The sequence below is a fragment of the Carya illinoinensis genome, chromosome 12 (assembly GCF_018687715.1).
Source record: "Carya illinoinensis cultivar Pawnee chromosome 12, C.illinoinensisPawnee_v1, whole genome shotgun sequence".
NCBI classification, from domain to species: Eukaryota; Viridiplantae; Streptophyta; class Magnoliopsida; order Fagales; family Juglandaceae; genus Carya; species Carya illinoinensis.
The window spans coordinates 13,546,147-13,570,793 of NC_056763.1; the positions used below are offsets into that span (position 1 = coordinate 13,546,147).

Genomic DNA, 24,647 nt, shown 5'->3' on the forward strand with positions numbered 1-24,647 from the left:
AGAAATACACAAGACGGTAGGGCCAAAGAAAGTTACTCAGAACCAAAAAATGAACTTGCGGAACACTTGAGTAAAAATAAACAATATCCATCGGACAGTGACGAAAAAAAGGAGAAATCTCAAGGAAAGGGTAGGAAAAAACTCAGAAGCTCAACTCGGGTGCCTCGCAAGCCCGTATGCTTGGATTTATGAATTGTAGCCCATTATATTGGAATATCCGGGGCCTCAAATCATCCCGGATAAGATTGGGTAAGTTGGTTAGAAAGTTGAAATTAAATTTAATTATGCTTGCTGAACCTTTTGCATATGAGAACAGGTTGGAAATGTTGAAATATAGACTGAAGTTCGAACACAGTTTCTCCAATCAGTGTGCTGGTGGGAAACTTTGGGTGCTTTGGGGAGGTGGCTTACATATCACAGTCACTAATTTTAGCTCCCAACACATCACCATTTCATTGGTTATAAATTCTCAACGTTATTTCATATCAGTAGTTTATGCCAGATGCAGTTATTTGGAAAGGCGAGAACTCTGGAGGTCGTTACAACTGGATGCCGTGCAAGACACTCCTTGGCTATGCCTTGGAGATTTTAACATTATTCGTAGGGAGGAGGAGAGAAGAGGCGGGAGACCTCGTTTGAGGATTGCTATGGATGATTTTAATGAGTTTATTGATAATTGTGGACTCATGGAAATGAAGTCAGTAGGAAGTAAATTCTCTTAGTGCAATGGCCAGAGGGGTCTCTCTAGAAGCTGGTCGAAGATTGACAGATGTATGCTGAACTCACTGGCTGCCAACTCCTTACCAGATGCTTTTGCAGGTATTTATCTCGCACGACATCTGACCACGCCCCAATGTCTTTTGTTCTAAAATCCCCTCATACTCGGTATGGTCCCACCCCCTTTAAGTTCCAACAAATGTGGGCTTCTCATGAGAACTTCAAAGATGTGGTAAAAAATGCATGGAACGACCCAATTGTGCCCAGGGGTATTTTCAGTTTGACTACCAAATTGAAGAAAATGAAAGGGATTTTAAAGGAATGGAACTGGCGGGTTTTCAGGCACACTGAAACCAACATACAGAATCTAGAGAAGCAGATTGAGGATTTAGAAAACCAACTTCAGATTGGTTTCTCGAAATCTATTGAATCAGATTTGTTAGTTGCTAAAGAAAATCTTGGTACATGGCTTCAGAGAGAAGAGATCAGACTAAACCAACAGGCAAAGCTTAACTGGACAGAAAAAGGGGAGGCATCGGCACAATTCTTCAGGACCTATGTCGCACGATCCAAGCCTGTGGTTCAGGAAATGAGACTTCGAGATGGTTCACATTTGACCACCTCGGAATCCATTCATTTAGGTGCGGTGGACTTCTTTAGCTCATTTCTTCAAGCGAGACCTCATAAAGATCTCCCAAATTTGTCGGCCTATGTTCAGACCACTATTCTAGAGGAGGAGAATGATAGCCTCCTAAAGCTCACTTCGATCCAAGAGGTAAAAGAGGCTATGTTTTCCATCCCCGTAGATAGTAGTCCTGGCCCTGATGGGTTTGGCTCAGGATTCTATAGAGTGTGCTGGGATTTGGTTGAAGCTGATGTGGTGGCAGCAGTCAGAGACATGTACAGTGGGGTCCCAATGCCAAGATTCTACTCAGCTTCGTACATCGCTCTCATTCCGAAAATGCAACAACCCACAGCTTTTGATAAGTTTCAACCCATAAGTTTGTGTTCGGTCATTTACAAGGTATTTGCAAAAATTCTGGTGCGACGGATTTCCCCTATCCTAAACAGAATTATATCTCCTGAACAAGAGGCCTTCTTGCCAGGGAGAAGCATCTTTGAAAATATCACTTTGGCCCAAGAAATGATTCACATGATAAACAGAAAGGTCCGTGGGGGAAATGTACTCATCAAAGTGGACATAGCCAAAGCGTACGATAGTCTTGACTGGGATTTCTTACTACATGTTATGACATCTTTTGGCTTCTCTACCCGGTTCTGTGAATTAATCAGACAATATATTTCGACTCCATGGTTCTCAGTGGTTATGAATGAGTCTGCTAAAGGTTTCTTCCCCAGTGGTCGTGGACTGCGCCAAGGTGACCCTTTGTCCCCTTACTTGTTCATTCTAGTTCAAGAAATCCTATCTCGCTTGCTAAAACATAATTTTGAGATGGAGAAAATTGCACCTTACTCCCACCCTCGGGGCACACCCCTAGTCTCCCATTTATTTTATGTTGATGATATTGTGGTCTTTGCAAAAGGGGGTAGAGCCTTCTTGCAAGCCATTTCTGATGTATTTGCCTTGTATGAAAGCTGATCGGGTCAAGTGGTTAGTAAGGAGAAGTCATCCATTTTTTTCCCCAAATATGTCAACTCGGCCCGAAAAAGAAATCTTCTTCAGTTGACCTTCTTCTCAGAAGGCCTATTTCCGGTTAAATATCTGGGTGTTCCTCTCTTTAGTGGAAGGATAAAGGTGTCTTATTTTGAGGATTTACTAAACCGTATCCGTGATCGTCTAGAGGGGTGGCAAAATAGGATTCTATCAGCTGGTGCTCGTCTCCTTTTACTACGCCATATGGTATCAAGCATCCCGGTTCACCTACTCTCAGTGTTACATGCTCCCAAGAAAGTGGTCTCCTTGCTAAACAGGATTATGAGCAATTTTTTCTGGGGTACCTCAAATGGCAAACAGAAGCGTAAATGGGTGGCTTGGCAAAAGGTGTGTATGCCGACCAAGGAAGGGGGGCTGGGACTAAGAAAATTTGAAGAAGTTCAGTCTTCCCTATTCATGAAGCTTGCTTGGAACCTGTTGTCTCGTGACTCTCTATGGGCAAATTTTTTCAGGAAAAAATACTGTAAGGGAGAGCATGTGACTTTAGTTGATAACACTAAAGGATCACCTCTTTGGAAATGTATAATGACTATGGTTCCGAATATTCTTAATAATGCTTGGTGGGGGATTAAGGAAGGACAAGTTTCCTTTTGGCGGGATCCCTGGTTAAAGTCTGGCCCTTTGGTGGAGTCTTGCGAGATGAGTGCACAACCATCTTTAAAGGTAAGGGAGTGCAGAATTCAGAATGGTTGGGATGTGGATTTGCTAATAAACTTGGTGGGGGAAACAAAAGCAGAAGAAATTCTAAATAGCCTAGGGGCACACAAAGAAGGCACTGATGTGCTAATTTGGAAACCGGCCTTGAATGGAGTTTTCTCATCTAAGTCGGCTTGGGAGTGTATTCGTGTTCACGCACCAAAATCTGAATGAGCCAACTGGATATGGCACCCCGCCCTCCCCAAGAAGTATTCGGTTATAATTTGGAAGGCTTTGAATCATAGCCTTAGTGTTGATGATCGCTTTCGAAACTTGGGAATTCCCCTAGCTTCTAGATACGAGTGTTGTGAGCATGGGTGTATAGAAGATCAAGACCATGTCCTTGCTATAGGGAAGACTGCTTCGTACATATGGAGACGCGCTTTTATTCTTATGGGCATGCCGTATGCCCATAGGAGACAGTGGAAGGAAAATATGGAACTATGGTTTCGCAAAGCATCCCATTCAACCCAAAAAGGTACGCTTCTTGGCATTGTTCCTAGTATTATAACCTGGTCTCTTTGGGTTTGGAGATGTAAAGCTCGTATGGAAAGGAAGACGCAAAATGGAGATCGATTGTGGGGGACTATAAAAGCTGCCTTAGCTTGGGTTGGTTTAAGATTACGCACTAGCAAAAAGTTTAATGATGGGGATGACAAAGTCTTACAAAACCTTGGTATCCCGATGAAAGTGGGACTTAGTCCGTCACCTTGTTTGGTGAAATGGAACAAGCCAAGTGTGGGGTGGGCTAAACTTAATGTGGATGGGAGCTATTTAGGCAACCAGGGTCAGATGGGCGCTGGTGGCCTAATTAGTGATGATAAGGGTCGTATAATGTTGGCCTACGCAAAAGAGATGGAGGTTGGGACCAATAATGAAGCCGAACTACGAGCTTTATATCATGGGCTAAAATATTGTAAGGACTTAGCACTTGAGAAAGTAGAGATCGAAGTGGACTCCTTGTTAGTTGCAAATTGGTTGAGAGGAGGGAGATGTAGCATATGGTACCTTGAAGTGGACAAAAGTGGACAAAATGGGTCTGTTTGCCCTCAGAAAGTAAAACCCGGTTCTTATTTTGGCCTTTTCCACATGCTGGGATGTGGCTGTTTGTTGTTGGTTTTGGCTTTAGCTTAATATATCTGTTTTACACTTGGGTTTTGGGTGTTTCTTGTAGCCCCCCAAGTGTCTATTTTGTTCCACGGTTTTCCTCCGCCATACGTGAGGGTCTTTTGTATAAATTTAGGGTGGGGTTACTCTTGGACATGTGGCCCATCCTCTTTTGAAAAAAAAAAAAAGGCATTCTCGTTGCCCATAAGTACTGCTTCACGATCAATCTTTGTGAAGTTAGTAAACCAGTCTCGATTGGGACTGATAGGTATTTCCGGAATCTATAATCCATTAATCGAAATGACAAATAAATGATGAACTTGACAAGGCAATGTCTGGATCTTCATCTTTGTTGGCGACATTGACTGTGATAGGTTGATTCTTATGTTGTCCTTTCAGTTTGGGACAATCCTTATTCTAGTGTCCTTTGTTGTGACACAAAGAACACTCATCTTCATAAGTTTTCTCTCGACTGATGAAACACATGATGTGGCCCGAGTATTCTATTGAAAACCTTTCTTCTTTGCTGGATACTTTGATCGTGATTTCCCTCTTGCTGTTAATGCATTACTCGATGTATCTAGCTGTACTTGCTTATCTTTTTTGCGGTACTCATTACTAATCAAAGAATTAGATATATCGCTAAAACAATATGAATTAGGACCTCATTCCATGTACATGAATCACTATTAAACAATCATGCACTAATAGTGGAAACTTCTTGTAAATTCTGACCAGCAACTGGAAAATAAGAGGCCAAATTTGTTTTGAGCCATTTGTCATCCCAAATATTGATAGAATCACCTCACCCAACTTTCCAAATACACCTATGATAAAGAATATTCTTGGTAGCAAAAATACTTTGCCAAACATAGGATGGATTGTTGCCCAAAGTTGCCTTTAAAAATGAAGAGTGAGGAAAATACTTCGCCTTAAAAACTCAGGAAAAAAAATGAATGAAAATCATGCATAAGCCTCCATCTTTGTTTTGCTAACGATGATAGATTAAAAATTTTCAAATTATTACAACCCATACCACCTTGAAATTTAGAGGGACACAATGTATTTCAACCCACCCAATGCATCGTTTTCTCTATACCACATTGGTTCCATCAAAACTGAGCAAACATCGTCTCCAATTCTTTATAAAACAACCTGAAAATTCCAGATAAAACTTCAACATAGACATATAATGGGTGTGACATTTGGTTTCCTTCAGAACAACCACATTGGGATCTTATCTCCAAATCAAATCCCAAAAAACTTGAACTCCTCGTGGGTTTCCAAGCCCACAAGAGTCCCAACTTATTATCTTCATCGTGTTCAGTAGGGCTGAAGATCAAATTTCTTAAAACTAATGTGAGAGAAATAGATACATAAATTAGACTTTATAATGTGCTATTTTTGTGCTTTTTATTATTTGTTAATTTATTAGCTCTTATTTATTGGCTCCTTATTTCAAATTATTTTTATTATTGGGTTTTACTATTTTATTTCTTTATTACTAAGTTCTTGTGAGGGCCGAGCCTATGTGAGTGAGGAGAGCCTAGCACCTAAGGCTGAAAATGGCGTCGTTTTGGTAGAAACCCTTAGGGTTTCATCTTTTTCTTCCCTCCCCATCTGTTGCGCCACACCTCACTTCTCTTTCCCTCTTTCTTTTTTCTTTCATTTTTCTTTCTTCCTCTTCCTCCATGCCCCAACCCCTGCATCGCCACCCACCTCCTCCATTGAGCCACCTCCATGCGTCCTATCTGCCAGGCCATCTCCACCGATTTGCTCGACTGCCTACCACCCCAACCTGTGAGCCTTTCCTCTACTTTTTGCTCAACCCTTTTCTACAAACGAGAGCTTCCTTGCCGTGGGAGCTCGCCACTGCTTGTGGCCTGTAATGGAGTGCCACTTGGTGGTCCCTTGCAAACCCTGCACCGCCCCTTCTATCCAATCACAATGCCTTCTGCGCTAGCGGAGACACCCAACTCGGCCTATAAATAGGCCGAGCCTCCACACCCTCCAAGCATCACTCGATTGGCCATTCTATCCTTCAAATCAAGCTTTAGTTGCTTCCCCCTCTCTAATTCTAGGTTTTGAAGCCTTTTAAGGCTGTTTTGCAGTGCGTCGTCGTGTCCAACCATACTCAACTGTCTCGCCTTGGCCTTTCAGCCCTCCCTGAGCCACCAAAACATGATCCCCGTCATCCCACACCCCTCAAACCACCAAACCCGTGGGTTGTAACTCAACCTCGCCACTGCGCCACCACTTTTGGCGACTCCTTGGTGAGCCATCTGCCTGTGTTGTTTAATTTAATTTTTGATTTGAATTTTAACTTCGTACTAATGTTGTGGGTGTTCATCCACATAGCGACGCGCTTGCTTGTCTAATTGAGGGACTCATAGACCAACGCACGCTCGATCTTCCTGATTTACTTGACCGCGTTGTAAGCAATCTTCTGATGTGATCCTTGGGTTTAGAAATGCATTTTTACCACTAACACTATATGCAGTTTGGTTGTGTTGAGACTTGAGAAGGGCCTTGGGCCGATGAAGTGTTGGGAATAATCACTGTAGTTGTTGTCAAAAATTGGGCCATGGGCCGGATGGAGGATGGGATTACACATGTAGTTGGGTTTGTTAAACTGTTCACCTTGTGATTATTGTGATGATGTATATTGTCTAATGTGTGTTATGCCATGTCATCCAATATGCTGTCTACATGCATCTACATATTTACCTTTATTAATATTTGTCTTGATAATATAACTATACTGTGTTATGCCATGTTGTATGAACTGGAAATTGGGTTTGTATGTGCTGGCTATAACATATGGGTGTGTGTGTATCATGACTCCAAACCGAGATGTGGCATTATCTTGGTGGAGTTTCTCTGATCACTTGGGAGCGTATAAAACTGAGTGACGTTCCCTAGGTCGCTGGGGCTCGAACGAGACAGTAACGTTCTCGTACCGACTCCATGGCCCCTCTGCTGTTGGGGGCAAGAGGATATTGCCTAGTCACGTACACGCCGGGCGCAGAGTTGGGCATCGCTGGTTACAAAGTCACATGCACGGTCATTACCCGTGGTATGACGAATGGAGACAAGGTGTGTGGATAGTCTCTAGGGGAGACCATGGTGCATGTGTAATAAATGGATATGTTTGGGCCAATGGGGTTTTTGGCATGTGTGGTTCTGGTTAAATGTGTTCTTTTGGGAAAAGGTTGGAAAAATTGATATTGTGGTCTTTTGCATGTATGGTTGCTTAATTGTTGCTTGGTGATTACTCACTGAGATTGCGAAATCTCACTATGGCATTCTTGTCTACAATTCTGTTTCATGGAAATGTAGACTTTGATGTAGAGGAAGAGTATGAGCTAGAGGGACTGACTCTGCCAAAGGAGTGATTGCAATGGAGCTTGTGTTGTTATTTGTCGTGGGATTTGTTTCCCCCTTTTATTTATTTTTGTCGGATGACTGTATAACCTCCTGGAGGGTAATTGTTTTGTTGTACTGTTTAAATTTTTGGTACTTAGCTTGACTACCATTTACATGTTTTCGCTGCGATTATTATTGATGCAGACTTATTGCATGTTGCACACACTAAGCACTTGGTGATGGGATGCGTGACCTGTGTGGTCATCATCCCAATGTTACGACTTCCACCAAATCATACGTGAGGGTCGAGGGCGCCACATATAACATTTACTAAATTTTTAATGCCATCTGAGAAATATATTCGGACAATGATAAATATTGTGAGATCCACTTTATACATTTATCTCTTTAACTTTATAAAATTATATATATTCTCGGCAATAAAATGGCTTTTTTCTGCAACAAGAAGTCATCATAAAAGCCCTAAATTAGCCAGAAAAACCATTTTTGGCTTTTTTTTTCCGCCGTAAAAATTTATTTTCGGTGAATAAAAACGCTTGAGATGTATTATTTCCTACGATATAATGCCGTAGAAAATCATTTTTGAGGCTACTATTCATAGCCGGAAAAGGTAATTTACCTAATAAAAAACTTTGTATTAAAACAGCCCCCAAATACATAAAATAGATATGAATCGTTAAACAAATCTTATCACTGAAAAGCATGTTATTTTCTTCTCAGGAGAATCTGAACCGATCATTCCCGACAGAATAATTTGCATTCATCTTTGAAGAATGGCAAAACGAGTTTGGGTTTGAAGTTACAAGACATCTTTTGCATCAAAGAAGAGCTAGATCATCAGCAGCTCAAAATGCAATTCTAAGAAAATGTGATCGATCTAAGCCAACTAAACCTAGTAAGGAAACCAAGATATATGCTTACAAGGACTTGTGGAAACAGAATGGATGAATTAACAAGTCGTTAACAAGAGAGGAGGAAGTACTAGCTAACCATAACAAGGATTAAATAATAAAACCACAAAAAAAAAAAAAAAAAAAGCGTTACTCATTCTGTGCCATGCATGCAACGTCGTACAACTCATTATATATCTTAAAATGCTTATAACGGTCACGTTCTTCCGCTGCCAAAGTATCACATCTGCAGCTGTTTTAACAAAAAGCCGGAGATCAATGCAAAATCCACTCACATTATAAATTCATAATCTCAAGTATACTGAAGTTAATGCTAAACATCCAGAGGGAATTCTTGATCAAAATCCTAAATGCAAATAAGATACATGTATTCCATTAATATTCATCAAATCCTACTACAAATTAGATATTAAATATCAATTTCAAGGATGTATGTGTGGTGTATGTGTTTGGCCCAGAAAATGCATGCTAATTACCCATTTCTTTCACGTTGTGATGCAACTCACTGCCAGTATATGGTCAATCTCATTTTGAATTCTCCACTGTAAGCAATTGATTAACTGGAACATGCAGATTGAGTGGTTAGTAAAAGCAAAAATATCAAAGATAAATGAAAGTTGAAGGCCACCTATAATTTTGAGAAAGAATAACTCAACTGTAGAGTTTTAGTCTAAGTACCATTTTATAAGCTTTGGCAAAACTTGGGTCCCCGAATGAGCCAACCAGATCATTTTCTTCTAATGAGATGCAATGACTAAAAATTATCTTTCATTTCTACCAAATTCACACCAATCTCTTAACAACTCAATTCAGAGATATTAGAAAGATAAATATGGTGGAAGACAAATCTAAGGAACCCCTGTCATCCACAGCTTGGTCACTGATATGGTGATCAACATTTACATCCAATTAGGTTTTTTGTTATACTGCTCATGAATATAATTTTAACCATAGTTTATTGTCACCGTAAAAAATTAAAACTCGCCGCAATAAGTTATTTCAGGCGACTTTCTTACTCACCAGAAGCAAAATTATAAAAGACAAACTTGCTTTTTGCGTCCAAATTGTAATCGCTGGAAATTTTCTAGCCTTCCTATCGTAGTATATAATGGTAGTTTGGAAAAGTATTTCAAGCTCAATGGGAAGTGGTTTTAATTATTTCACTTTTAATGAAATCGTTTTGAAAACACAAATACCAATATATATAATTAAAGCTGGATACTTCAAATTATTGTTTTTGTTTTCTAAAATTCGATTATTATATTTTTTATTTAACTATTATTATTTTGAATAATAATGTACTATCAAAATTTTCATATCATCCATCTCGACAGAAGTTCAACTCAGAAATTGAATCTCAATGGGCATCTGGCATAATATAGAATAAGAAACTAAAATTCCTCAACCTATATATGAGCCATCCATCTTGTCAATCTCTACATTTGTTGTTTATGTTCCTTCTTATTGCAAATATAACTAATAGAAAGAAAATACAATTATGTAATGGGAAATGATTAACCTATCATTCTCGATCGTACAATTACTTTATAATTTATATTAAACACATGAAAGTTTCGTAAAACTATATATTATTTTTAATAAAGCGATATGTTTTCATTAGTTGATTGTTAAATGAGTTAAACAAGAGTTTGAGAGTTATAGGTGTATTAGTTAAAAAACGATTGTGAACGTTTTTATTCTATTATAAAGCAAGGTAAAATATTTCTTTATGATATTTCAAAATCGCTAGTTTTCATAGGAAAAAATGTGTTAGTGCCGACCCATGTTCTTGTAACTCTACCATGACTATTCAATTTGTTAAGAATATTAATTGTGGCACCCTTGGTACTCATGGGTCTTCGGTTGTGGTTTGGCAAGGAATCGCGATGCTCGGGTAGTACGAGTAGCACAAAGAGAATAAGGCAACTAAAGAAGTACGCACTATACATCAAGCGAGCAAAGAACGTGCTAACCATACATAAGATGAGCAATGAGCAATAGACAACCTAATACTTAGTTGGGAACACTTTGAGATAACACGGAGGAGCTCAGATGGTAGTAGGTGACATACCAAGGCTTGTGCTCCAATAATGACATGTCAACAAGAGCATGCATGGGAAAGGAGGAATACGAACCTGCAAGCCATATGTCTGAATGCAGAAGCAAGGCCCAACCTAACGTGGGCAATTTTTACAATGAAGCAGATTGCATGCCTAGTTTTTAGGTAAGCTGCATGGACGTGCATGTCTTGTCCCATTGATTGAGCTGAATTATTGCATTTTTAATTTTGGAACCAATATATATTAATTCTTTCATTATTTTATCATTGGTTTTATATGGAAAAATGAATAAATCAAAGTTGTGATTTTAATTGATTAAAAGCATGAATTTTTGCTATAATTTTATCAACTGTTGATTAATATGGATTATGGTACATTTCGCTCGAGCGGCTGCTTCTGGCCGCTAGAGCGAAGTCAGGCAGATTCAAACGCTCGACTTTCGCTCGACAGTGGGCTCGAGCGAGATGCGGGAAAAGAGATCACTCGAGCGGAGGCATTTGGCCGCTCGAGCGAATTCAAGTAGAGTCGAACGCTTGATGTTCGCTTGAGCGAATTCAGGCAGAGTCGAACGCTCGATGTTCGCTCGACAGGCCGCTCGAGCGAATTCAAGCAGAATCGAACGCTCGATGTTCGCTCGACACTCCGCTCGAGCGAATATTGCATTCTTACAGATCAGGGTTTATTCCGCTGTCAGAGTATATATATGTTTTTTTTTTTACATCTTAGGACGACCCTTGGGCTGGAAAACTCAGTTTTGAGTAGAGAAACACTTGGAATTCATTTTTTCTTTGATTTTCGTTCAGATTCAGAGAGGAGGATTCATTCAATCGATCATTCACGCAGCTACACAATTTCCACTGGATCATTCACTCACACTGCAGCAGATTGAAGAACTCCTTGAGGGGTCCAATTGCCACTGCAGCTCAGCCTCCTCCACCGCTTCAAATCTTCATCTCCATTCAATTTGCTTGATCTTTTCAATTCCCTACTTGCTATTTCATTTCAGTTTTGAGTTTCTGAATTATTTTAGAGAATTTTGATTTAGATGTTTGAGTAATTTATTTGTTATTCATTTAATTCATGTTATTTATTTTTATCGTTTCGTTAAGCTTTCATTTTAGTAGTGATTACAATTACGGTGGTTTAATTTGAGAATTTGTGAATTAAATATAATGATGAACCCTAGAACATTGAATTTGGGGCTTTTCAATTTTCAGTGCATGTTTTATCAATTACTTCCTAATTTAGTTTAATTCTTAATTTAGTTTTATTAATTTCTGAGTTTAATCTATTAGTCCTTTACATTCCAATCCGACAATCAAAATCTAAAAACATGAATCTAGTCCATGACTAGTACCCTTTTCCATCCATTGCACATACCATCATTTTATTTTCTCTTTGTTTCACTTTTTTCAACGAGTTTGATTTTTAAGTAACTTTCCCTGAGGAGACGATTTAGAAATTTATTCCTAATTATTACACGACATCCTCCTGCACTTGGGATAGCTTTAGTGCTACTCATTTTTGAGTGAGTCACCCATCAATCGACTCAACCTCTACCTGGAGGAGTGTAGTGGGCCCTCGCACCCAAAGACCCGCCCTTGTTCACCAGATGCGGGTGGCATTTGGACTCCCAGCGGGTGTGGATAGTGGGTTGAGCCCCGACCCGTCTTCTCCCGCCTCAGCCCACTCCGTTTATCTATATATATATATGTAAATAAAAAAACTCCCCTTGATATTAAAATGGTGATGTTTTGGGGATCCCCAAAATGACACCGTTTTACTTGATACCTAAAATGAGCCCCCTGAGCTAAGTCCCCCGCCCCACTCTCAAATCTCTCTCATCTTTGTTTCACTCTCTCTCAGATCTTCCCTCTCTCACTCTCAGTTTGTCAGTTGCATGCCTCACCGTCGTAGCCAAAAGTTAGCTTCATCTCCATCATCGTAAGTTTCCCAACTCATGATTTTTATTTTTAGTTATGGAGATGGGATTGATTTGAGGATTTGGAGGATGAGATTGTGATTTGTGTACCGTGGAGGTTTGGTTGTTTGTTGTGTGAATTGGTGATTGTATGAAAAACTTTTGTGTATGTAAATTTAGAATTTTGGATCGAAACCCTAAACTAATTTAGGGTTTCGATCCGAATTCCTTAACTATGTTATAGGTTTCAATATAACCCCAATCTATTTTGGAGTTTCAATCCAAAACCTTAAATTGTTGTGATGCTCAAGATTTTATGGTTTTATTTTTTAATTGTTTATGATTTTTGCATCATTTCAAATTTTTGTGAGTCAATCGGAATGGATAGTCAGCCAATTCAAGTGTTAGTGCTAGCTCTCCTACCCCTACTCCTATTCCTACCCCTAACGCTACTCCTACACGTACCCCTACCCCTACCTCCATGCCCCCAATAAGCAAGAAACAAGTTTCAATTGTTTAGCCTCACTTCACCAAAATAAAGGGTGGTGACCCCAATAACCCCCATGTTAAGTGTAACCATTATTGTAAAATGTATGGATGTCAGTATAGGAGACACGGTACATCCCAATTGAAGGTCCACTTAGAAGAACAATACAAAAAGGGTCTAATGTTAAAATATTTACAAGAAAAAATTCAATCTAGACTAGAGATTGGACTTAAAAAAAAAAAAATGGCAGATGAGAGTGGGGAGAACGTTGAAGCGGTTTACAAAGTGCAATCCAGAGGAGTGTAGAAAACTCTTAGCTCGTATGGTCATAATGGATGAGCTACTTGGAACTTAGGTATAACATTCCTTCTCGACATATGATGGCAAAAGATATTAGGAAACTTTATGATGTACAAAAAGATTTGTTAAAAACCCAGTTGGTGGCCGTATAATAAATTATTTAATTTTTTTAAAATCTCAAAGTAAAAATAATATTAAAAAAATAATATTATATTCAACTTTCATCTCATCTCAACTCAACTCACTATAAACCTTTCCTAAAGCAACTTCAATACACCTAACTTAACTTTTCTTTGCATGTATTAACTAACCATAGATAAATGATTTCACTTATCATAAATTGAGAGAAGGCTAAGGAACTTCAAAAAGAAATAAATTAGGTCACTTTTTAAAAAATTTACACTCTAACTTGAAGATAGCTCGGCTTGTAATTTATTTTTGTATGCTAAAGAAGGCATCGTTATCTCTTTGATTTTAAGAAGATTTCATTGATTTCTTTCTTGTATCAATAATGCATATTAAAGAAATAAAGCTGCACTCAAGCTGTTTGATAAAAGTTCTCGACTGGAATAATAAAGATCTCTTTTACAGAGTACGATATTCTAGCCACAACCTTTCATGCATTTTACATTGCACAGTACAGAATATATAGAAAACAAATCATAACAGAATTATGCCACATCATTGTTTCTGTTTACAGACCGAATCTTCCTGAATATTCTCCACTATTCTCGAAGGTTGTTGTGAGTGATATTTCGGTAAGGCAGAGTGTGTATCTGTCTCAACATCCCCTCGCGATCCAAGCATCACTGGAACAATAGTGAGGCTTAATTGAATCTATGTGTACCGAGGAGAAGAAAGTGGTTTAGTAAACATATCTATGATCTAATCTTTACTTGAAATGATAGACTTGTAAGGATTTGGCCGCAACTCTTTCCCGAACAAAGTGATAATCTAACTCTACATGCTTCGTCCATGAATGTATAACTTGATTGAGAGAAAGATAGGTGGCACCAAGATTGTCATGCCAAAGTCTTGGTAGAATAGGAAGTTGAATTCCAAGTTCTTGTAATAATGACTGCAACCAAATAACCTCACACGCAGTAGTAGCAACAGACTTATACTTGGCTTCAATAGAAGACCGAGCAACAAAAGGTTGTTTCTTAGAACCCCAAGAAATTTAGAAAGTACCAAAGTAAATACAAAAACCTCTTGTAGAGAGACGATCATTAGGGCAGCTAGCCTAGTTGGCATTAGAGAAGGCAGCAAGAGTATAAGTGGAAGATGGAGAAAAGCATAAACCAAAATGGCGAGTTTTATTAAGATACCTGAGAACACTTTTAATAGCCTTCTAGTGGGGAAGGCGTGGACAATGCATGAATTGGCAAACACGATTTATAGCGAAAGATATGTCAGGTCTAGTGAATGTAAGATATCGAAGGCTTCCTATAACACTACGATACCAGTGAGGGTCCTCAAAAGTTGGTCCATCTAAGGCAGTTAATTTCTCAGAGACTGAAATAGGTATGGCTACAACTTTGGAGCTAGTCATTCCAGTACATAGTAATAAATCAGTAACATATTTAGGTTGGGACAAGTATAGGCCAGACTGATTTCGATAGACTTCTATACCAAGAAAAGAATGAAGCAACCCTTAATCTTTAACATGAAAGTATCGCTTTAAGGAATTGATAAAATCAGAAACAAGCACATAATTTGAACCAGTGACTAAAATGTCATCTACATATATCAAGATATATAAACAACTAGAAACAATACGCATGATGAAAAGAGAGGAGTCAGAACTGGAACAAGTAAAACCGAGATACAGTAGTCTATGACTAAGCTTAACAAACCAAGCTCTAGGAGCCTGTTTCAAGCCGTAAATAAAGTTTCTTAACTTACAAACATGAGTTGGGAAGTCTAGATTCACGAAACTGGGAGGTTGCTTCATGCAGACTACCTTCTTAAGGTCATTGTGAAAAAATGCATTTTGTACGTCGAGTTGATACAGATGCCAATTAGAAGTGACAGAAAGTGAGAACAAAAGGCGAATAGTAACCAGTTTAACAATCGGACTGAAAGTTTCATGGTAATCCAAACTGAGTAGCTGATTAAACCCTTGAGCAACAAGGCGCGCCTTGCGACACTCAAGGGATCCATCAGCTCTTCGTTCGGTTTTCAAAACCCACTTTGAATCTAGGAGCTTATAAGTGGGAGAAGAAGGGACAAGATCCTAGGTTTTTTTGTTGATAAGTGCATCAATCACAATTGCCATGGCAATATGCCATTCAACAAACTTGGAGGCCTTTGTAAATGAAGTGGGCATTTCGGGAATGGTGGGGCAAGAAGAAACAGAGGCGGTGGTGAGAGAATTTGTCAGTTTGTAGAAAGGCCAAGAAACAGTTTCGTCAGTTTAACGGCGAGGGCAATAAGTGTTTGTTTACCACCTAGTGAGCATTGCGTGTGTGGAAGAAGGCGTAGTTAGGGTTTTGGTATACGAAGCTATGGTTTGAATATTTTGGCTTTGCTAGGGTTTTGGTATACAAAGCTAGGGTTTGAATATTTTGGCTTTGCTAGGGTTTTGGTATATGAAGCTAGGGTTCGTAGGGCTGCATGGTGGACAACGTAGAGGTAGGTCGACATACTTATGTTGATCTCATCTCGACAGTGCCTCAACCAATCCCGAAGATGTCTGGGTCTCATTGTGGGCCTAAGTATGTAGATGGCAAAGTGTGTTTTCAATTTTCTAAGGAGGAGATTGCTCAATCCGTTGAACCTTTCCATTTCTCCATTGTTCTAAAGTTCCTATGACAGAGGCCTTCTCTGGATGCTATAAGGTCTTACATTCACAATCATTGGGGTCTATCATGCATTCTAGTTGTTTCAACGATGAGGCATCCCAGAAACGTATTTGTTGGCATGTCAAATGAATCAGATTTTCAGAAAGCTCTTTCGCATGAAGCCTGTGAGGTGAATGGTGTCCAATACCGTGTGTTTCAATGGAAACCTGATTTTGATGAAGATGAAGAACGCTCTTTGGTTCCTATTTGGTTTGTGTTTCCCCACCCAACTTTTATCAAGAATCCTTTTTAAAAATCTTCACTGCACCAATAGGCCGTTACATTCTCAGAGATAACCTGACGGTTTGTGCAACTCATACGGATGGTGCATGTCTGTGTCTGGAGATGAATGCAGCGAAGGAGCCGATTCCTTATTTTTGGATCGGGTTGCTAGCGAGTGGTCCTAAACAAGAAGTGATCTATGAGACCTTATTGGCTTTATGTTCTCAGTGCAAGATTCAAGGGCACAATGTGCGTACCTGCATAATGAAGACCCTGCAGAATGGTGAAAAAGTTTGGGAGAGGAAGAAGAGATTAGAAACTGAAACCTGAAGGAAGTTAAAGATGCTCTCCCGCTGGATGAAGTTGGAAAAGGCAAAGGTAGACTGGTTATTTCAGACTTTAATCTTGGCAACACTAGTAAAAACTTGCCTCCCCAAATTGTGGATTTGGTGGAACCAATCCATATTCAGGAGGAGGATATGTCTCATAGTGGAATGTAGGTTTCCTATAATATCCTAGTGGAGGAAACCAAAGTTGATGATAAGTCGGGTGAAGATAATTTGCCTAAAGAGGGAGAACAACAGATTGAGAAGGTTGAAAATATTCAGGAGGTTGTAGGAGAGGGACTTTTGGCAACCAGTGGTGATGATGACGCTAATGCACCTGCTGCTGCAACCTTTACGTTGGAAGAATTTTTTTTTTGAACCTGATCCAAAACTCTACACTAAAATCTTTGCTAAACATAGAGATTATGCCACTGAAAATGAGGACCAGGAATTTGAACAGAAAGGACGTTGGAAGATGTTTGCAAATGTTCAGAGATCATCTCGGGTGTTAGCTAGACCCAATAACATTTCTCTATGATTGGTCCAATTTTATCGTGGAACATCCGAGATCTAGGCACCTCGAGAGGGATATTAAAGAAATTGGTTGTTAGAATGAAATTTAAAATATTTGCTTTGATGGAACCTTTTACATCGTCTGAGAAAGCTCAAGGTTTGTTGCATCTCTTACATATGGATTAGTTTATTTCTAATGAAGGGGTTGCGGGGAAAATTTGGGTTTTTTGGCAGGATGATATCTTAGTTCAATTGGTTTTAAGTAGTGAGCAATTTATTTTACTTTGAGTTGGCAATGGTCTCAATAATTTCCTTTGTTGTTTTGTTTATGCCAGATGCACTATGATTGATAGAAAAGCCTTATGAAAGTTAAATAGCCAGGTCCTTGGCTATGAGCCTTGTCTTATTGCAGGAGATTTTAAAATCATAAGGGAGGATTCTAAACGTCGGGGTAGGAGACCTCATCCAAGAGTAGCAATTGAAGATTTTAATTCTTGGATTCACCATTGCGGTCTTATTGAAATGAAGTTTGTGAGAAGGAGGTTCTCTTGGTGTAATGGGCAGAGTGGTTTATCGAGGAGTTGGGCGAAACTAGATAGATGTTTATTGAATGCTAGTTGCCTAACCAAAGTGCTGAATGCAACCAACAATTATTTATCGAGATCAACATCAAATCATTCTTCGATGCTTATGGAGTTTCAATCTGATCATTTCTCTTATGGCCCTTCTCCTTTTAGTTTCTAGCAAATGTGGATTGAGCATGAAGGTTTTCATTCTTTTGTGGCTACTTTTTGGTAGGAGGACGTAGGTGGTATGGGCAGTGTTTTAAATACCGTACCGTACCAGCCGGTATATGTCATACAGGCCACTGGTCCGGTATAGATATTTTACATGTTTCGTACCGGTCCAAATACCAGCTGGTATTTTGGCCTTAACTTTTATTTTTTTCATTTCTTCAAACTACAAGCTCATTTTTGACCCACAGTTCAGATCAGACTATTTATAATATATATATATATATATGTATTTGTGTATAATTTATTCATATATCGATTATCACGAAACGGTACCGGTACCGAAATATTTCGTTCTAGTGCCTTGACCGGTACTACATCCGATACAGTATTCAAAATATTAGGTCCGAGTCTTTTGAAGCTGGCCCTTAAACTTAAGAAGCTAAGGGGGGCTCAGTGAGATTGGAATACACGTGTCTTTGGTAGAACTGATTCGTATATTCCCAATCTTGAAGAGCAAGTCGATGTTTTAAAGTCAAACTTGCTAAATGAACGGGAACCCTGGTATTGAACATGAGATGTTGCATAAGCAAATGGAGTTGGCTAAATGGAGGCACCATGAAGAGGTTAGATTGGCTCAAATGTCGAAAGTTAAGTGGCAACTTGAAGGAGACCAAAATTCCAAACTTTTCCATGCCTATTTATCGTATAAAAGGAAGAAAAGAGTTTGAATATGAGACTTCAAGATGGTACCTATTTGAGTTCCTCAAAGGAAATTCAAATAGCTACTGTTAATTATTTTTCAGAATTTTTGCAAGAAGAGTCTTCTAGTAGGCTACCGGATTTAACTAATCTCATTTCGCCGATTGTATCTATGGCCGATAGTGACGCTATTTTTGCTATTCCTTCTATTGAAGAAGTTCACCAAGCTTTGGTTTCTATCTCTTCTAATAGTGCACGGGGCTTGGATGGATTTGGCTCATGATTCTTTAAGAGATGTTGGGATATTATTCTACTTGATGTTATGGCCACAATCTCGGAATTTTTCTAAGGAGGTAAGTTGTCCAAATTTTATACCTCTTCTTATGTGGTTTTAATCTAGAAGATTGATATTCCTATGGGGTTTGATAAATTTAAACCCATAAGTCTTTGTACGATATTTTATAAAATCTGCTCGAAGGTGATAGTGAATTGTTTGACTCCTTTTCTCTCTAAAATGATATCTCTGGAACAAGGCACATTCATCCCTGGCAGGAGTATCTTTGAGAACATCAGTCTTACTCAAGAAATGGTTCATTCTATTCACAAGAAGGTTCATGGGGGGAATGTGGTGCTTAAATTGGATATGGCGAAGGCATATAATCGTGTTAGTTTGGCCTTCCTGTTGGAGGTTCTTTGCTCTTTTGGTTTTTCTCCTCAAGTCTGTGAGTTGATCAATGAATGTATTTCTACTCCTTGGTTTTCTATCATGATGAATTGTACTACTAAAGGTTTTTTCAAAGGTGGTCGTAGGTTAAGATAATGAGACCCTTTGTCCCCTTACTTGTTTATTATTTTCCAGGAAGTTTTATCTAGACTTATTAAGCAAAATGTGGATGAGAAGATACTTGGCCAATTTCTCAACCTCAAGGCACTTGTTTGATATCCCACCTTATGTATGCGGATGACGTGGTTATTTTCACTAATAGTGCTTGGAATTCTATCCATTGTCTTTTGCAAATTTTGGCTACTTATGAGGAGTGATCTGGTCAATCAATTAGTAAAGAAAAAACTCAATGTTTTTTTTCGAAGAAAATCTCCATTACTCGTAAATGTCATCTAAAGAGAATTATGGATTTTTGCGAGAGTATTTTTCCTTTCAAATATTTGGGAGTCCCCATAGTTTCGGGGAGGCTTAAAATTGCAGATTTGGAGGAACTTGTGAACAAAGTTAATAAGAAAATTAGTGGTTGGAAAATGAGATTATTGTCTATGGGTGGGAGATTAATTTTACTGAGACATGTCCTTACTAGTATGGCATTGCATTCTTTTGCAGTTTTGCAGGTTCCCAAAGCCATCATTTATTCTTTAAATCAGTTGTTGAGTTCTTTTTTTTGGGGGAGAAAGTAAAGGAAGGGGAAAGTGAAAATGGGTTGCTTGAAATCAAATATGTCGTCCTACTACCGAAGGGGGTTTGGGAATTAGAAATCTAGATGATATGCATAGAGCCCTCCATTTAAAATTTGCATGGAAACTAATGAACGAGGATTCTCTCTAGGCTAATTTTTTCCTCTCCAAATATGTTGGTAATAGACCTTTGTTGCTGTTAGAACCTTAAAAAGGTACTAGATTTTGGTGTATGATCGCTAATTGTCTTCCCCTCGTTTTGAATAACTCCAAATGGAAGATTAATTATGGTCATGTTTTCTTTTGGTATGATAAGTGATTAGATTAGGGGACTCTTACTGAAAATTTTCCTATGGGTGAGCAACCTCTTTTACAAGTGAAGGATTATTGTCTTGACAATGGATGGAATGTGGATTTGTTAGATAGGATGGTGGGAATGGAAATAGTTGATAGTATCCTCAATGTGCTTGCTAAAATTAAAGGAGCAGATGTGTTAATCTGGACTAAATTTGATAGTGGTATGTTTACCACTAAATCAGCTTGGGAGTGTATTCGGGTTAGAGGTTCTGTTTGGGAAGGGCATAAGTGGATTTGGTACAATTTGCTTCCAAAATAATTTTTAGTCCTTATGTGGAAGGCTTGGCATGGTGCTCTGGCTGTGGACAATAGAATTAGAAGAATTGGGATTCCTCTAACTTCGAAATGTGAATGCTGCCAACAAGGTAGGTATGAAGATCAGAATTATGTCATCTTCACTGGGGAGATTGCAGTTGAGGTATGGAAGAAATGTGGTTCTTTATTGGGCTTACTGATTGGTAGAACCACATTTATATCATGGAAACTATGGGAGCAAAGGTGCTTAGCGCGTATGAAAGGCATTTTAGATTCGGTTCAAGCAGTGTGGTATTCTATCAAACATTGGATTGGCATGATTAGTCATGGCATTTCAAGGGTGAAGAAGCTTACTCCAGCTAATAGATACATTTTACATAGTTTAAACATTCCTCCAATTCCATCTCAACAACATCAAATTCAATTCATTTCACGGACAAAGCCTTCTTAGGATCGAGTAAAACTCAACACTGATGGTAGTAGTCTCGGAAACCCAGGATCTTCAGGGGCAGGAGGTGTTATTCGAGACATGCATGGCTCCCTGTTGCTAGCCTTCTCTGTTAATCTTGGCTATGGCTCTAGTGCCCGTGCTGAACTGATGGCCTTGTTGGAAGGTATCAAGCACTGCAAGCAAAGGCATTTTCATTTGATAGACATTGAAATTGAATCCAAGGTGATCCTTTCTTGGTTGCAACATGATCAATGCAACATTTGGTACTTAGAGGACTACTAGGAGGAGCTTCAAGCTCTGCTTCTTGAGGTGAACTTCATAGTCTCTCATATTTACAGGGAAGGTAACGCAGTTGCTGATTGGTTAGTCAGATTTGGTGCAAGGGAAGGTGATGCTAAATGGACTCACATGACAAATGCACCTCCTACATTGCGTGGTTTGCTTAGAGTGGATAAATGGGGTCTTCCATTTCTTCGATGCAAGGGTCCAGTGTAGTGGTAACTAGCGATAGTGCAGTCCTCGGTTTTTATTCTGTCTCGGCTTATTTTGATTTGCTTTATTATCTTGTGTGCACTAACTCTATTTTGCAGGTACTTTGTTGTAGGTTCGTTTGTTTTATTTTTGTTTGTTGCTTCTGGCTCTAGTTTGTATTCAGGTTTTGGTTTTAGTATTTTGACTCAGGGGTTTGGGTCTTATTGAATATTATTTGTAACCCCTGAGAGTCCATGATTGTACCACAGTTTTCCTCTACCACAAGTGAGACTGTGGAAGAAGGCAATGGTTGGTCATGAGAAGAAGAGGAGCATTCTGTGGAAGGAAGAGAAGGATTTTCGCGAGAAGGAAGTGCTAGAGGAAGTGGCTATTGATGAGTCTAATGGAGATGCAGAAGTGATAGAATCAGGTGAAACCCTAAGAGATGAAGTGGGTTGGGTCATGTGAGAATTAGTAGTGGGCCAAAAGGGGCTGTTGGGTTAGATTGAGGTAAAATGAGAGGAATATGTGACATGGGTTGAGAAGAAATAGAGGGCAAAATATTAGGGCCCATCGTTGTGGAAGAAGGATTGGGCTGAGAGGCAAAAGGAAAGAGGGACTCATCAAATATTATACCCTAGAGATGTAATTACGGCATGTAGGAAGATGAAGACAAATGTATCCATTGTGATCAATGCTATAGCCCATGAACACACAGGACTTGGATCATAGTCCAATTTATGCTGATTAAAAGGCCGAAGGTTGGGCCAGCAAGAGGACCCGAGCACTTTAAAAAATTTATAATCTAGTATTTGAGTCATTTGACCCTTTAAAACTTCATATGGTGACTTATTTTGTAGTAGAGGAGTTGGCATGGAATTTATTTTTTATAAAAAAGTAGCTGTTTGAAAGGCTTGGCCCCAATAAATGTGTGGAATGGATGCATGAGACAAAAGGGATAAACCCGTCTCAATAATATGACGGTATCAACGTTCCACACTCCCATTTTATTGATGAGAGTGTGGGCATGTGACCCAATGAGTTATACCACAATTTTGAAAAAAAAAAATTCAAGGGGATGAAATTCCCCACCCCAATCGGTTTGAACCAAACCGACCGTCGTATTAAATATTTTACTCACATAATGAAGAAAAGCCAATACTAAACAAGTTACATCAGATTTAACTTGCATAGGAAAAAACTAGACAAACTTTGAAGAGTCATCTACCAAAGAAAGATGGTAGCACATGCCATGCATGGAAGGCACCGGGGCAGGGCACCAAACGTCTAGAAACAAAATCTGGAAAGGTCGAGTTGAACGTGAGGGAGAAGGCTGGTGTGGCAGAACATGCACTTTAGCACTGGAACAGGCGGGATAGTGGCTTATTGAAGCAGTATTAGTGAGGGGAAGATTAAACCAATGCAAAATAAGTGATGTGGTGTGAGGAGAGGGATGAACCAACCTCGAATGCCATAGTTGTGCTGCAGAAGTCCGAACACCTAGAAAAGCTTGAGGGGAGGAGGTGGAAATCTAGGCAGTTGGCGGCAAGGCGTACAGACCATCTTCAACGTGACCCTGGAGGAGTAATTCCTGGGAGCGTGAATCCTTCACAAAAAACAAATCTGATTGAAACTAAAAAGATACACAATTATCACTACAAAACTGACACACAGAAAGGAGATTGCGTGAAATGGAGGGTACATAAAGAATGGTATTTAAAAGGAAATTGCCAGAAGTGGTCGGCGTTTGAGTTGTGCCAAGGTGATGGATGGCCAGTGCAGAGCCATCCCCGATGCGAACTTGGTCAGGTCCCTGATATGGCGTCGACTCCAAGTTGAGGTTGTTGAACTCTGAGGTAAAATGATGTGAAGCAGCTGTATTTGGGAACCAGGTAGTGGCAGATGAAGGTGAATGAGAGAGAGAAGTATAATTTGCTGTGAGAGGTGGTGAGGGGGAAGCTGGGTAAGGAGTGGCCTATGATAACAGGACAAAGCTGCGTGACCAAATTTTTGGCAACTTGACACTGAGGACGAGTGTCTGGACGAGGAGAAGACGCATTAAATTGAGACGAAAAAGCTTGTGGTCCTGAGTTGAAACCACGAGGTGAAGATCAACCTCATCTGCCTCCACGAGCTAGGAACCGACCACGAATGGATGCAGTATTTGGAGAAAAATGGGTAGTATTATGCGCAGCACGTGTGCTATTAGAAAGAAGATTTTGAGTTTGATGAGACATACGAGACTCATGATTCAGAAGATAACTATAGAGTTGATGAGGAGAAATGGGATCGGGACGGGTGGTAAGTGAGGCAATCGGTGATTCATATTCAAAACCCAGTCCCGCAAGAAGAAAAATAGAGAACTCAGAGTCACTCAAAGTATGTCCCGTAGCACTCAAGGTGGCAACAAGAGATTTTGCTCGGTTATAGTAATCGGAAGCAGATTCAAGGCCTTTCTTCAAAGTGGCTAACTGATATTGAGTATGGACAACATGAGTGGAAGACTTTGTAGCGAAGAGGCTTTGAAGAGTACTCCAAATTTCAGAAGACGTAGTGCAGTAAAGAACCTTAGCTAACACCGACTCAGAAAGAGAAGAATTAAGAGTGGACATAATCGATTTATCTTGAAGAACCCACTTGGTATGCTCATGATTAGGAATATCAGTAGAGGACAGGGTAGGCATAGGAAACGACCCATCAACACATACGAATAATTGATGACCCTATAAAAATGGTACAATCTGAGCTTTCCATAGAAGATAATTATCTATGGTAAGCTTGATTGTGATAAGTGAGAGGCTGTGTTGAGGATGTTTGTGGGGGATGATTTATTAGATGATGCCATGGGAGGGAAGACAAAGAAGCCAGAAGAAAATAGAGAAGGAGCTGGACGCAAGTCTTGTTTAGGCTCGTGATACCATATTGAAGAAATAAAGCTGCACTTGAGCCGTTTGATAAAAGTTCTCTATTGGAATAATAAAGATCTCTCTTACAGACTATGATATTCTAGCCACTACCTTTCATGCATGGCATGCGCTGCTATCTTACTTTAGTAGATGATTTTTCAAAGTTTGTTTAATTTTTTCTATGCAAGTTAAATCTAATGTA

General features: G+C 39.4%; 1 protein-coding gene and 1 long non-coding RNA gene across 6 annotated transcripts; one reads left to right on the forward strand and one right to left on the reverse strand.

The window, feature by feature from the left end:
- The first annotated feature begins 284 nt into the window (after positions 1-284).
- Positions 285-4,222, forward strand: LOC122289265. Its single transcript, XM_043096248.1, has 4 exons — positions 285-697; positions 820-2,304; positions 2,461-3,216; positions 3,334-4,222. The coding sequence occupies exons 1-4, from the start codon at positions 285-287 to the stop codon at positions 4,220-4,222; spliced, it is 3,543 nt and encodes a 1,180-aa protein (XP_042952182.1).
- Positions 4,223-8,320: 4,098 nt separating this feature from the next.
- Positions 8,321-24,541, reverse strand: LOC122289985. Of its 5 annotated transcripts, XR_006236277.1 has the most exons (4): positions 23,242-24,541; positions 23,003-23,145; positions 8,970-9,053; positions 8,321-8,725 (listed from the first exon to the last, which is right to left on the reverse strand). It is a non-coding gene; the product is annotated as an uncharacterized LOC122289985 (long non-coding RNA). The 5 variants fall into 5 exon arrangements; XR_006236280.1 differs by lacking the exons at positions 8,321-8,725; positions 8,970-9,053 and adding an exon at positions 13,584-14,098; XR_006236278.1 differs by lacking the exons at positions 8,321-8,725; positions 8,970-9,053 and adding an exon at positions 13,590-14,070.
- Positions 24,542-24,647: the final 106 nt, after the last annotated feature.

Excerpts from the sequence above, each read along its gene's own strand:
- LOC122289265 (XM_043096248.1), top strand. The coding sequence starts at position 285 with ATGCTTGCTGAACCTTTTGCATATGAGAACAGGTTGGAAATGTTGAAA. Across the intron at positions 698-819 it reads TGTGGACTCATGGAAATGAA|GTATTTATCTCGCACGACAT; the intron begins GTCAGTAGGAAG and ends ATGCTTTTGCAG. Across the intron at positions 2,305-2,460 it reads ATTTCTGATGTATTTGCCTT|TGGAAGGATAAAGGTGTCTT; the intron begins GTATGAAAGCTG and ends TCCTCTCTTTAG.